The 15,373-nt window shown below is 39.5% G+C and overlaps 1 protein-coding gene across 1 annotated transcript; it reads left to right on the top strand.

Annotated features, from left to right (window-relative positions):
• Positions 1 to 694: 694 nt before the first annotated feature.
• APOH (apolipoprotein H) lies at positions 695 to 13,589 on the top strand. The gene is made up of 8 exons (XM_077853718.1): positions 695 to 846; positions 1,519 to 1,695; positions 3,022 to 3,118; positions 4,451 to 4,527; positions 6,942 to 7,130; positions 9,957 to 10,136; positions 11,760 to 11,957; positions 13,438 to 13,589. Exons 1-8 carry the CDS (start codon positions 783 to 785, stop codon positions 13,491 to 13,493), a joined length of 1,038 nt encoding a protein of 345 aa, XP_077709844.1. The 5' UTR covers positions 695 to 782; the 3' UTR covers positions 13,494 to 13,589.
• Positions 13,590 to 15,373: the final 1,784 nt, after the last annotated feature.

The following is a 15,373-nucleotide window of genomic DNA, read 5'->3' as shown; positions in this document are numbered from 1 at the left end:
TTCTTCTCTGAGTCCCAACTTGTAACTTCATGTCAACTTTCCAATTCCTAAAACAGATCTAGAAATCTGCCTAGACAGATCTAAGCATTAAGAATAACGAGCAGGACTTTGTGTTGACTTGATGTGAGAAGACTGTGGATTTAAGGAAAGCTGTAAACTTGTACCTGGAGCTCCCAGGACAGTCTCATTACTAATTGCAGCTAGAACAGAAATCTGGAAGAAAGCATCATTTTGTGACGGAAGATGATGAACTCGGTTTTTTTAGGCATTATAATTTTCGATGCCTCCCTGGTGGATATTCTTTGGAATCATACATCTGGAAAGTGGAATATCATTTTAGAGGTGTGGAGACTGAAACCCAGAGATGGTCCTAGGTTTCTACATCAAGATGGTGGGAGAAGCAGGTGCTCCTCACTTCTGATCCTCCACCTACTATGTATACAAAACTAAGGATGGAGGATGAGAGGTCTGGTGTAGAGGCCTGACAATCTGGGAATCACCAGGATTCTATCAGGAGTGATAATGGGCAGTGTTGTGCTGTTAAAATAAATGCTATGAAGACGGAAACCATTTGCCAAAGATTTCACAACAGACCCACAGAAGTGAAAGTAAATGATTAAAAAATAAGTCTCAGGGTTCCTTTCAAATTGTGATATTTTACCTTCTATTGACAGAGATAAAAGGACACAGGAGAAGAGGTTAATGTTTAAGCACTTTTATATTTACATCCTTCTTTTTAGTAGAGGAAACCACTTTGGTAGTGCCCGTGTGTGTCATCCATAATGATTTCTCTGGGGCTCATCTTGTTCTCGAGTGTTCTCTGCCATGTTGCTACTGCAGGACGGAGTAAGTATTCTTTGCTTTTGCAAATATAATTAATATATCCAACCCCCTAGCACATGACAGGGATCAATAATGATAATTAAAATTCTCTCTAGTGCAGATGCTGGATACCGATTCTTCATTATTGTCATTACTTAAAGCTCCCTAAGATATTCAGCCAGTTGAAGCCTCGATGGATTGACCTATAAAACGGGGATAACTATAGTATCCTTCACAGGGTTGTTGAGGAGATTAGATGAGATATTGCATATGTGAAATATTTGACATAGAACTTGGCATAGTTACTTTTGGCAGCATTAAATAGTTTTTTTCATTTTTGTGCTGAAAAAATGAAAAGCTAAAAGTTCAACTTTTAGCTGAGCTTAAAAGTGAAAATATAGAGTTCTTTTTAAATTTTTATTTAAAATCAGTTAGTTAACATATAGTGTATTATTAGCTTCAGAGGTAGAGTTTAGTGATTCATCAGTTGCATGTAATACCCACTGCTCATTACATCACGTGCCCTCCTTAATGCCCATCACCCAGTTACTCCATATCCCCACCTTGCTCCCCTTCAGCAACCTTCGGTTTGTTTCCTAGGGTTAACAGTCTCTTATGGTGTGCCTCCCTCTCTGATTTCACCTTATTTTAGAAAAATATGGACTTCTTAATTAACCACTTTGTGCTTTATTTCAGCTTGTCCCAAACCAGATGATATACCATTTGCCACAGTTGTTCCATTAAAAACATTCTATGACCCAGGGGAGCAGATAGCGTACACCTGCCAGCCTGGCTATGTGTTCCGAGGTCTGACGAGACGGTTCACCTGCCCTCTGACAGGAGTTTGGCCCACGAACACCGTGAGGTGTATACGTAAGTCAGTGCCTTCTCTCACTCGCTTTCCCTCATTGGATTCTGGACACTTGGGGGATAACCTACTTTGTCATGCTGGGGGCACAGAGGGCCAGCAGAGGCACAGAGGGAAGAGCTGTGAAGAAACAAGAGGACCTGCGGGGATGTTCATGGGAGGAGAGACCAGAGGCAATGGGTGCTGTTTAGAGAGGAGGAGGTGAGCATAGCCCAGAAGTAGGAGAGTGAAGACCTGCCAGGGTACAGGAGAGAGAAACACTGCAGAGTTAAAAAAAAAAAAAAAAAAGATGTACAGATACTCCAAAATTTAGATACCAAAGAGACTCTTGACTAAGTAAAACACAAGGAATCATCATATCTTTGGATTTTGCCTCAAAATTAAAGCAGATCTAATATAATCATCACATTATAATACCTCATAATAGATGAATTATATATGATTATCTAATCATAATTTATAATAAGTTACAATAATTTATATATACACATATTAAAAACTTAAGTATAAATTTATTGCCATCACCTCATGGTAGATGGTGGCTTTTCTTTATTCCTCAGACCATGGTTCTGTGGTCCCATGCCCACATTACTTTTGGCAGTCAAATATAGAGCAATCAACCCAATAGAATTTCTGGCAATTTTATGTAGAAGTTAAACAGTAAAAATAACAATATGGATCTATATGACTCTGGTTATTTTGATCATATGAACATGACCTTTGTGAAAATCACATATTTCATAAAAGTGATTTTAGCATGCTTTTTGATTTAAAAAGGACTAAACACGATTTTTAATAAAAAATAGCTATAACATCATAAGAGAAAAGCTTTCTTTAAATTGGTCATAAGCCTAGAACACTAACAATTTCATTTTTTCAAGTTATTTTCCACGTGTGTATTTTTGCATCGTTGCAGAGAGTAGGTACCATTTTATATTTTTCTATTTCATCTGCATAGCATAAACATTAACTGTATCTCCATACTCTTCATAATTCATATTCATATTGGCTGCATGAGAGTTCAACTATTGATTTGCCAAAATTAATCAGAACAATCACCTGATGTTAAACATTTAGCCTGTCCAATTTTTGTTATTAGAGATAACAGTGCAATGAGCCCCTTTGTGTATATATCATTTGACTAACTTTGATTTCTTTTCTTAGAATAATTAACAGTAGAGTTATTGAATCAAAAAATAGAAATGAGTTTATATGTTGTTGCTTTAATGAAAAATTCTATAAATTGAAATTCACCTTTCTATCTTTATTTATTTATTTATTTATTTTTTTTATTTTTTATTTTTTTTCACCTTTCTATCTTTAAATTACAGCCAGAGTATGTCCTTTTGCTGGAATCTTAGAAAATGGAGCTGTACGCTATACAACTTTTGAATATCCCAACACGATCAGTTTTGCTTGTAACACTGGGTAAGGACGTCTAGCCAACAGATACAGAACATTCTGTGCCTTTAAGCTAAACATCAAGACATATTTTATTTTTAGCCTTCAGGCTGGACTTGCTGAATACAAATCAATTATAGTCCTGTTTTTAATCTATACCACAGTGGTATTGGGGTTAGGGAAACCATAACAACTCGTGAAATGTGAAGTTGCTACTGCATTAAAACTTTTTTCTCCCAATTAATTACTTATCTGAGGAGGTACACTGGAATGATTAAAACTGGATAATAATTCCTAATCATCTCTGGGACAAAGCTTGGCATGAAGGTTAAGATACTTTAGGAATTGGACTTGGGCTTTAGTTATGAACCTAATTTGATTGACTGACCTGGGAGTCTCCAGAAGGAGTTTTGCTTTTGTTTTTTTTTAATTTATTCAAGACACAGAAAGAGAGAGAGAGAGAGAGGCAGAGACACAGGCAGAAGGAGAAGCAGGCTCCCTGCAGGAAGCCTGACACAGGACTCCATCCTGGATCTCCAGGATCACAACCTGGACTGAAGACGGTACTAAAGCACTGAGCCACCTGGGCTTCCCCTAGAAGGGAGTTCTTTGGTGAAGGTTGGCGTGTGGTGGTATAAAACATACTTCTGTTAATCCTCACACAATGCAGGACAGCATTCCCAGCAAGAAAGCATGTACAGCGGGTCATATATAGCTTATGTGCCTTATGAGCAAAGGCACTGCCAGTGACATTGTCAATAGCACGTCGTCTGTATCCTAGGGCAAAATTTCACTGAGACTTCTTGCTCGGAATTGGAAATTAAGAAATACTATGTGTTAAAGAGAATTGGACTCCTTTCATCTGAAACATCAATTAATTTGTGGGTCTGATGACAAAGTACCTTGAAACAATTCGCTTCGAGGAGACAGTGTTTTCAGTGGAAATATACTGCATTGTTTTTACCCATTTATGTCAGTAGACTGAATCGTTTCAGAAAATGGATAGCAGCCATGACTCAGTTTGATTCACTTTTGTGATCCTGAAGAAGAGACAGACGCTTCTTTGCTCCACATAAGAAGCTGTTAATTTGGCCTGCTGATTGGAAAAGAGGGATTTGGGGTTTTGGCTTCTATGCTCATAGCTATGGAAACTTCTCATTCTTCTGTGAGACCTCTGCAGCCCTGGGTTGGGAAATTTGATGAGCCTTAAATGAGTGCTGAGCAACTCAGGAAAACAGCATTACAAAATAGGGGGAAAGTCGGTAGCATTAATCTGAAGCAATGCTCAGTGGAGAAGACATTTGAAATGCCATCAATGGATTCTTTTACTGCTTGATGGGTTCCATTTTCCCTTTGCAGGTTTTATCTAAATGGAAGTAGCTCTGCTAAATGCACCGAGGAAGGAAAATGGAGTGTTGACCTTCCTGTCTGTACTCGTGAGTCTGGGGGAACCCAGTTATGGGGAGACTAATTGGTTTGCCTGGGACTTTGCTGGTTTTGACACCTGTATGTTCCATACCCTGGAAATCCCTCAGTCCTGATTTCATTGGACAGTTGCTCACCTTTATGGGGAGTGTTCATTCTGATATCATCTCACCTTGGAAGATGCAACAACCCTTTTGGAATGACAGAAAGAAAGCATTTGACTTGTGAACACATTTGTATCCTTCACCTCGTGGAACCAGAGATATCTGGGTCTATTCATTTCATCACTCACAGTTCTTGGCAGGGGCTTGGATACATGTGGCATTGGTCAATCGCAGACTGCCATCATTTGACTAGAAGAACATCTAGTGAGATCAAACATCTTCCTCCCACTCTGGGACCTCATTCATTCATTTATACATTCAACCATTTGTGTTCCATAAACAGGTGTTGAGGACCTAATGTGTGCCATATCCTGTTCTCAGCACTGAGGCTACATGGCTCAGAAGACTTCAGTCTGCCCCCAGGAAGTATGTCTAGTGATGAGGGAGACAGGAAAGTAACCTTCACAGTGAGCTTGGACTCCATGTAAGGGCCTTGCCTCATAGGAGTGGGGTGGGATTGCCCCCCAAAACACTGCTGGTTTATCCAAGGGACACTCAGTCACGAAGTCAGAGTCAGCTCTGGGCATTGTTCATCTAGGGAGGGACGTTCTGATGTTCCCTAACTTTTTTTTTTTTTTTTTTAATTTTTTTTTAAATTTTTATTTATTTATGATAGTCACAGAGAGAGAGAGAGAGGCAGAGACATAGGCAGAGGGAGAAGCAGGCTCCATGCACCGGGAGCCTGATGTGGGATTCGATCCTGGGTCTCCAGGATCGCGCCCTGGGCCAAAGGCAGGCGCCAAACCGCTGCGCCACCCAGGGATCCCCATGATGTTCCCTAACTTGTGATTCATAGGAGTCCAGTACAATCATTGACCAGGAGCCCCCTGCATTACAATAATGGTTGTAGTTCTTTAACATTTCAGTGAGGCCTGTCCTAGCAAGAGCCAGTAACAAAGTAAAGCAATTTCAAATCAATGATAGTTTAAGAAAAGCTGAACTACCAAAAGTTTTTTTTAAGGGTAAATTAGAGTTCTTTTCTCAACACCAAAAATCACCATGATTCCTATTGTTTCCCTTGTAAGCAGATTTATATAAATTATGTAAAGTTACTTTTTCTTCTTGGTTACAAACAGAAAGTCTATTTTTCTTCAATCTCATCTAAGTGAGAACTTCTCATACTTTAACGTATGTATGACTCAACTGGGCATCTTGTTAAGATGCAGATTCTGATTCAAGTGTCTGTGGTGGGGTCTGAGCTTCTGCATTTCTTGTAAGCCTCCAGGCAATGCCCCTGCTGCTGGCTCACAGATCACACTTTGAGTAGCAAGGATCTAAATAATTCAAAAAAAAAATTTTTTTATGATAGTCACACAAAGAGAGAGAGAGAGAGGCAGAGACACAGGCAGAGGGAGAAGCAGGCTCCATGCACCAGGAGCCCAATGTGGGATTCGATCCCGGGTCTCCAGGATCACGCCCTGGGCCAAAGGCAGGCGCTAAACCCTGCGCCACCCAGGGATCCCTAAATAATTCAAATTAAATCACATTCTGGTCTGCACTGACTTCCTTTACATTGGTATAACTCTCCCTGGACTTATTGAAACCCCATATTAGTGAGTCCAGATGACAATCCCTACTATGCCTCCAGGTAAAGCTACTTATATAAGCTCCATACATACAGAGTGCAAAAGCAGGAGATATTCAATAGGAACAAATGTAAAACAGCAGTGGAACTGAGATGTCACAAACGACTTTGTACCAAGTGCTATCATCAGCAATTATTGCAGGATGGGGCAGCCCCGGTGGCTTAGCGGTTTAGCGCAACCTTCCGCCCAGGGCATGATCCTGGAGACCCGGGATTGAGTCCCACGTCAGGCTCCCTGCATGGAGCCTGCTTCTCTTTCTGCCTGTTTCTCTCTCTCTATCTCTCTCTCTCTGTCTCTAATAAAAAAATAAATAATCTTAAAAAAATTATTGCAGTATGGTTCTCCACCAATTCACTTCCAGAAACATCTTCCAAGTAGCATTTAGATCAAAGACTTAGGGAAACCTATGCATTGTGTCATTATAATAGGCAAATTAGTGGTAATGAAACTTAGATTCACTTCATTTTTCAGTCTTTGGACTGGTTCAGACATCTGATTTTCAAATCATATATTCTTGTGCAACTTCTACAATGGACTGTTTTTACCCTGGCATTTGATCAATTTTTGCATTTTCTCAAGTTAATCTGTTTTTGTTTTTTTTTTTTTTCCTTTCTGGAAAGAGTATCTTTAAAGGACTCAACTATTTCATAAGAGCAATCATTCTTTCTTTTCCAGGTGTAACCTGCCCTCCCCCATCCGTACCTAAGTTTGCAACACTTAGTGTTTTTAAGCCATTGGCTACAAACAACTCCCTCTATGGAAACAAGGCTGTCTTTGAATGTTTGCCACACTATGCTATGTTTGGAAATGATACAATTACCTGCACAGCACATGGAAATTGGACTACATTACCAGAATGCAGAGGTAGGTGTAACAAGACAAAACTATTACAATAGTATAGAATCCCATGTTTGAGAAGTATAGAAAATTCTATCATCGAGTGTTTCCAATGGCCTTGTTCAACAAATGTTTATTGGCATCTACCATGTGCCAGGCAGTGTGCTGGGTGTTGGGGATATCAGACGAATGAGACCTGGCTTCTGACCTCAGGACAATTAAATATAATGCAATGAACTGTTTGGAGCTGCTTGGAAGAGCTTCCTGGAAGAGGAGAATGGAGAATAAGGAAAAGGCATGGAAAATCAGGGAGATGTGAGAGAATAGGGTGTGTGCATGGACAGTCGAATATGGTGGTGAGGCTGGTAGAGAGAAGCCAGGATTAAACTGGGGAGTACCAGGAGATGAAGGTGAAAAACTGGGCTGTAGTCAGATTGTCACAAGCTTTTACTAGGAATCACAAGAATATTTGATTTAAAAAATTATGAAAATTCTTCTTCTTCTATTTATTTTTATTTTTTAGAAAAAGAGCATGCATGTGCTTGCAGAGAGGGGGAGGGGCAAAGAGAGAGGGGAAGAGAGAATCTCAAACAGGCTCCAGGCCTAGCACAGAGCCTGACATGAGGGTCAGTCCTACAACCCTGAGATCATGACCTGAGCAGAAATCAAGAGTCAGATGCTTAACTCACTGAGCCACCCAGGCACCCCGTTCCTCTTTCAATTTCACCTATCTTCGTTATCTTTGAGTTTGTCAACTACACAACAAGTAGCAAAATTATAGGCTTTATCATGTACACAAGGAGTTATACTGAGGACTACTACTTTCTCCTAAGTAGATATTGCAGATATGTCTTGAATGATCCAAAGCATAAGTGCTTTTTAACATGGGGAAACTACCAATAATGATACAAAGCACCTCTGAGGGACTGAAACTCTGGGCCAGGCACTCGTCTCCTGCTGTATATGTGTCATCTCATTTAATTCTTTCAATCCTAAGCAATAGGTTCATTTTTTTTTCTTTTTCAACCTTTCACCTAGATGGATCAACTGCCAAAATGTTGTGACTTTCTCTGTCTCTCTCTCTTTTTCCATAGACAGATGTTTTTTCTTCCTGAACCATTTGAAAATAAGCTGTACACATCATGACACTTACCCATAAATACTTCAGCATAAATGTCCTAAGAACAAGAACATTGTCACTGTAGACAAGACATTTAATGCATTTTGAATTATTAACAATAATGATTTAAATTATTATAATAATATAAACAATTAACAACATTAATTTCATGTGCAACCCCCCCCCCCCACATTGACCTGAAAGTGTTCAGTTTTGTTTTACATGAAATCTCATCAAGTGTCACACATTTGGTTTAGTGTCATGTCTCCTTAGTCTCCTTTGGTTAAGAATGGCCCCTTCTGACTTTATAATTGTCTTTCCTTGGCATTTTTATTTTTATTTACCTATATCCTTTTTTGAGAAAGAGAGAGAGTGCGAGTGTGTACAAGGGGTGGAGAGGGAGAGGGAGAGGGAAAGGGAGAGAGAGAATGCCAAGCAGACTCCATGCCCAGCATGGAGCCCAATGTGGGGCTCAGTCTCTCAATCCTGAGATCACAACTTAAGCTGAAATCAAGCCAGATGCTTAGAGGCACCTGGGTGGTTCAGTCATTAAGCATCTGCCTTCAGCTCAGGTCATGATTCCAGGGTCCCTGCTCAGTGGGGAGCCTGCTTCTCCCTCTGCCTGCTGCTCCCCCTCCTTGTGCTCTCTCTCTCTCTCTCTCTCCCCGCCTCTCTTAAATAAATAAATAAATAAATAAATAAATAAATAAATAAATAAATAAAATATTTTAGAGAGAGAGAGAAAGAAAGAAAGAGAGATGCTTAATTGACTGAGCCACCCAGGTGCCCTTCCTTGATATTTTTAAAGAATATAGGCTTGTCTTCTAGCATATTCCATAATATGAATCTGGTTGATGATTTACTTGTGATTAGCTTCAAGTTAAATAATTTTGTTAAGAATCCATTCCATCACATCGGGAGGCACCACTGGTCTTGCTTCATTTGATCCCTTGGTCAGGTGGATTGTTAGATCTTCTTTTGGTAAAGGCATCTTTTCCTCTTTGAAATTAGTAAGCAAATGGTGGGTAATACTTTGAGATTGTGTGAATATCTACTCTAGCTGGCATTTTGACATCCTCTGAGGATCCTTGACTTAGTCATGACACTGGTGGTTGCAGACTGGTGACTTTTTATCTTTTCTTCTTTATTTATTAGCTTGCACGCTTCTATAGAAAAGAGCTTTTCTTTTCTTCCATGGACTATTTTTTAAATATTACTATAGACTCCTAGATTCAGGTGCCAGCTAGAAGCACCATGTTTCTCCATATTTCATTCTGGCTTCTCGTATAGACGGAAGACATTCATAAGAATTAGATTTAACATCTGAAATCCAATAATGGTGTGCTAGTGCGTGTGGAGGGAGTCTTTGTGTTTTAATTTCATGGTTTGTTGATTAAAAGAGACAGACTTTTTTCTTCTTTCAAACCTGCCATCTTAGACTGCATGGAGATGAAATTTGAAATAAATAATACCTTGTGATTGTATGAGAGCCCAAAGAACTTGGTAACTCACTGATTTACTTTCAAAGTATTGTTTCTTTTTAATATCCAGGGTCATGTGAGCATAAGATAAGGGGGACAGAATTGAACACCTAGGTCCCTAAAAATTGCATTCCAGCTACAGGAACACCCAGTGGCTCAATGGGAGTAATGGAAGCTGGAAAGTAAATATTTCACAACTATGGGAAAGTACTACCTTTTATACTAATATGTCTTATTGAATACACTTTTTAGAAGTAAAATGCCCATTCCCATCAAGACCAGACAATGGGTTTGTGAACTATCCTGCAAAACAAATCCTTTATTACAAGGATAAAGCCATGTATGGTTGCCATGATACGTATACCTTGGATGGCCCAGAAGTAGTGGAATGTAACAAATTTGGAAACTGGTCTGCACAACCAAGTTGTAAAGGTATGAAATATGGGTGAGATCATAACTCATCTCTGAATTTATCCAGTGGATTACCCTTACTTGCCATTTTCTTGTGCCAATCATTTTCTGCTCATTGTTTAGACTTGCTTCAGTTATTGAACTTCAGGACTCACATGTGCATGGGGAGCTTCATGCTTAGGAAACTTGTTTGAGATGATACTGTAGAGGATAAACAGATCCTTTGTAAACATTGATGATATGGTGGAAGATTGTGTGGGTTTCCTATACTTGCCTTCCTGTGAGCATCCTTTTCTGCTTTCTTCTAGTCTAGACTCTTCTCATTATTGCAAAAAACAACCAGACATTCAAGCTTGTTCAAGGAAATGGGGGTTTGTCATAAATGGGCAACAAGTGATCATGTGGACATGGAAGATGAGGAAATGAAATGCAACTGGTCCTCTTGAGGATTGGAACTGAAAGTCAGGCCCTATTGCTACTCTTTCCATATCTCAGTGGCCTCATGGTCTCTCTCTCATCTCCGTGTTTCCCTGCTCATTCACTTCAAACCTGGCTTGACTCTACACTAGGACCTTTCAGCCAAAGGATTCATCACTAACTGGCATTTTTCCCTGGAAACACTGGTTCCTTTTGAGTTAGGTGTCTATCCTTGATCTGGGGTCATGCCTATGCAAGAGTATTAGCACTGTATTTCTGCTCAGGTTGCCATAGGGCTAGGCAGTCTAAGCAGAAAAAAAAAATTAGGCACAGCAGGCAAAATGATGTATAATTAGTGTCTTAGGTTGGGGTCCCCTAGAAGCAGAGCCTAAGACAGGGATTCAAGTGCAGATGATTTATTCAGTGAGTGTCACAATTTCCCTGTACCCCAGAATCATCTGGAGGGCTTATTTAAACCCAGAGTTTCTGATTCAGTAGATCTGGTATAGGACTTGAGAATGTGCATTTCCACCAAGTTCCTGCTGCTTCTGCTGATGATGATTCAGGGACTAAGTTTTGAACAAATATGTGGTCTCAACAGGAGACTGGTTTCAGTTTCATCCCCTTGGGAGCTCTAGACATGAATTCTACTCCAGAATGGATCCCACCAAAGGGCATGGGGACCTGCCTCTTGTATCCTTTTATTAATCAGTCATTGGCTATGGGCTGCTGCTCCCTTCCCTGACCCTCGTGTGGGGGCTGATTCGCTCCCAGAAGAAGTGGCTCCCTTATGGCTGAGGGCAACTTTTCAGAGAAAGGAACCTTTATGAGCTATTATCAGCCAATGCACACAGTGGCTGGTAGATGGCTACACTAGCTTAATAAATGGGATCTAAATGGGGCAGTGGAGGTTTGTATGAAATGGCAATATCTAGTAGAAATTCTTTTTCACTGACGCCTAAAATCTGATGCTTCTGCTTTGATCCTCATATGTCACTACTACAGGGGGGAGAAAAGGGCATCTTGGAAGCCATGATTAATGGTTCTATTGATAAAGAATTGCTATTAGCACTGACACTGACATTAGTAACTATGAACATACTTGGAGTCTTCTTGTCTTGAGCAGTTTGTTTCAGGTGTACTCATCTACTAATTCAAATACTATGTTGTCCTTAAGAAAGACTAAATGAACTCCTAAGTCTTGACTACAAATATTGTCTCTTTCAGCATCTTGTAAATTATCTGTTAAAAAAGCTACTGTGCTATACCAAGGAGAGAGAGTAAAGCTTCAAGAAAAATTTAAGGATGGAATGCTGCATGGTCAAAAAGTTTCTTTCTACTGCAAGAATAAGGAAAAGAAGTGTAGCTACACAGAAGATGCTGAGTGCATAGATGGCACCATTGAAATCCCCAAATGCTTCAAGGGTGAGTCTAACACTGGTACTTTTAGCTAGGACTTCCACTTGCCCCTCACCGTAATAAGTACTTTAGTTACATAATAAGAAGCCATATCAGTTTGGCCATTGGATTTTTTTTTTTTTTTGAGAGAGAGTGAGAGGGAACATGTGCAGGTGCATGAGGGGGGGAGAGGCAGAGGGGGAGGGAGAAGCAGATTCCCCGCTGAGCAGGGAGACTGGGATCATGACCTGAGCCCCTGGCTGCTGGGTTTTTTAAAAAGAGGCAGGGACCAAAGGAAAGAGCACGATGAAGCAATAAATGGATTCATTTTTTTTCACTTGCAATAGCATCTTCCTTTCCAATTCTCTTCCTTAAAACTCAGGATTGCAATTTTATTCAATGAATATTGAGATGAATTATGCCGTCCTGTATAATTTCAGGTTAAGCTCAAATAAAAATAAAAATATTTCATGGAATATTGAATAATAATAATATTTGCTGCCTCTTGGTCCCAAATTATAGAGAAGTCACCTCAATTACGAAGTAACTCATGGTGATGGTGATTGGTTTATAGATCTTCTAACATTTTTTTCCCTTCCTTCAGCAATTCCTAGAGTTTGAAAAGTACCCATTAGAGCAAAGTACTCATTAGAGCAAAATATTTTAAGGAATATGGGATCATATTTGTGTGAGATAAAGAAGCATACAATGATCAGCATTTAGAACTGCCGACTTTTTAAATTTGGGGGTTTAGGGTTTAAATATCCTTGTACTGTAAAGGAAGAATGAGCCAGAGGCTGAAGTACTATTGGCTCTTAGTTTAGAAGTGTTCCAAGAATGTGGACAGCTCTATATTGGGCAGGCAGATTAGAGAAGAGAGGGTTTTGAGAAGTGACCAGCTAGAGACAGTAGAGGGAATGATAACTAGTACTCATACCTACTTCATGGGTTTGATAATCGGAATGATCCAAGCCAGAGTAAGTGCTCAAACAATGATAGTTATTATAATCAGTAACAGTTAGAAATGCACTGGATAAATTGTTATTGTTCAAAATATAGCAGACCCCTGGGCAGATGTTAAATATTGAAATCGACAGAGGACATGAAGTCTAGTACAAATCAGAATACAAAATATTAGGATAATAAAAAAAAAACAAGCAGAGTTTTGTTGATGTATTTCTTCAGGCTATTGTCTCTTACAATCTTTAGACAGATGCAGCACTGTTAGTGCATCAGTGAATAAATAAAAGCCTTATATAGTTTTTTTTTCCTTTTAATCTTGACTGTCAGAATTATATAGAACCTTTTATTTTCTCTCTTGGAAATGAGTGCCTTATCATTTCCCTGATGTTTTCTCCTAACACTTAAACCTCACAGTCAATGGTTTTATTCATATAATTAAATTTTCCCACACGTTTGTAAAATGTATTTGATTTGGCTTAGCTACTTAACAAATTTAAGAAATGATTGTTTCGCTTAGAATCTTTCTCTTTTCCTTCCCAAACAGAACACAGCTCTCTGGCTTTCTGGAAAACCGATGCATCAGATGTAAAGCCATGCTAAACTGGTTTTCAGATTCAGAATTAAAGGCCATACTGGAATCGGTGTCTGTCCAAGGAACATAAAGAAAGGTGGAAAAATAAAGTGACTGAAAACTTACCCGCTCTGTCACTGCAGTGTGGTAGCTTACTTTATGTTGTGTTATGTTATGTTAGCTGGTTAAGAAATCTGAACATTTGGAACATGGAAATTTTATGGCTGTGGAATGGAAAGAGTACACTTATTATCCAGGTAACTCAGTTCCCCTCTCCCTTGTTCTATTCTCAAATGCCTAAACCGACTGCAGTATTTTTCATAGAATGGTCCAGAGAACCATCATATGAGCCCTCAGCTCTGCCTAGCAGTCTTACCATATCTCTTCCATTTGTGCGCTCTCCTCCTCTCCAAGGTGGCTACTTCTCTTCTCAACCCTCCCCTAGCCACCTTCTTTCCCCTCACGCTTGCCAGATAATCATGCTCCTATTGCATCAAGAAAATAGAAAAGACCTTTTAAAATATGTTCCCATGGGGTACCCGGAAGGCTCAGTTGGTTAAATGGCTGACTCTCAATTTTGGCTCAGGTCATGATCTTAGGGTCCTGGATTCGAGCCCCATATTGGGCTCCATGCTCAGCAGGGGGAAGGGGGGTCTTGCTGGAGATGCTCTCTGTCCCTCTTTCTCCCTCTTCTTCTCCCCCACTCATGCACATACATGCACACACACACTCTCTCTAAATAAGTCTTTAAAATAAAATAAAATAAAATAAAATAAAATAAAATAAAATAAAATAAAATCATCTTCCTGTGACCAAATCTGTCAACTTACCAGTACCTGCACCAGGTTCTCTGCCCTTTGTCTTGCTGCAGTGGATAAACTCTGAGTTCCCATCTGGGGGCAAACTTTATGCACTGCATCCCATCTTGTCTCTCCTACTTAAGGATTTTCCCCCTGCCATGAATGATCTTCCATTTTAATTTTTTTTCTTTCTATTGGAATATTTCCATCAGTGTACAAATATTCAGTAATGCTATCCTTTACAAAAACCCTTCCTGTTGCCTGACATCTTTTTCCAGCCACTGCTCCATCTTTTCATTTCTTATTTTTATAAAAATACTGAAAAAAGCTGTTTATCTTTGCCAGCTCCACAAATAGTACCTGCCACTTGAAATCTGTCTCCCCAAAGGTATTTTCTCACTGATGCTTTTTCATCAGGATTTGACCTGCTTCCTGTGATGCGGGTCAGATCTTTTCTCCAAGATGTTTCTCTGCTTCTCGCCCTTTCCTTCTCTCCCAGGTGGTGATTCAAAAGCTCCACATTCCCATTACTTAGCCTTAAAAAACAATTTTACTTTTTCTTCCTCAATCCTTTCTGTATTGTCTCTCCCTGCCCTCTGTCTGGGTATTAGGGCTTGAGTTTGAGATGGTTTCATACCTCCCCTTCATAAACCAAAAAGCCCTATTTGGAGATTTTGCTGAGCAAAAGAGACATTGCTCTGGACTTCTTCTCTTGCAAAGCTTTAGACCCACTTTCCTAATTAATTTTGTTATTTCAAAATTTAAAAATACATAGAAAAAATTTTAAATTGCTTACTGTCCCTCAGCTCATTTGAACAGAGCTATGGAACAGTGAAAGTTGGTAATGACTTTCTTTTACATCTGGTTAGTAATTACTGGGGGCCTTTCTAATGTAGACCTGAGCTCCAAGGCCTTTTGCTCGATCTCTGATGGCCTTTTAATAAAAACTCACAACTAAGCTTTCCTGTTCTTTCACAAGGCCATTACCTACCTGGATCAACTAAGATGTAATCCAGAAATTTTGAAGTACTATCATCCAGCTTATACCCAATGAAGGAATACACCCAATGGGGGATTATTCACTTTAAGTATTGATTATCTACGACCTA

Source organism: Canis aureus, chromosome 16 (assembly GCF_053574225.1).
Source record: "Canis aureus isolate CA01 chromosome 16, VMU_Caureus_v.1.0, whole genome shotgun sequence".
NCBI classification, from domain to species: Eukaryota; Metazoa; Chordata; class Mammalia; order Carnivora; family Canidae; genus Canis; species Canis aureus.
This window is presented reverse-complemented; position numbering and strand designations above follow the sequence as displayed.

What these genes read in the sequence shown, in the direction of transcription:
- APOH (XM_077853718.1), top strand. Translation starts at nt 783, where the DNA reads ATGATTTCTCTGGGGCTCATCTTGTTCTCGAGTGTTCTCTGCCATGTT. An exon ending in TACATTACCAGAATGCAGAG is followed by an intron (nt 7,131 to 9,956) that starts GTAGGTGTAACA and finishes TACACTTTTTAG; the next exon opens with AAGTAAAATGCCCATTCCCA. An exon ending in TGCACAACCAAGTTGTAAAG is followed by an intron (nt 10,137 to 11,759) that starts GTATGAAATATG and finishes TGTCTCTTTCAG; the next exon opens with CATCTTGTAAATTATCTGTT.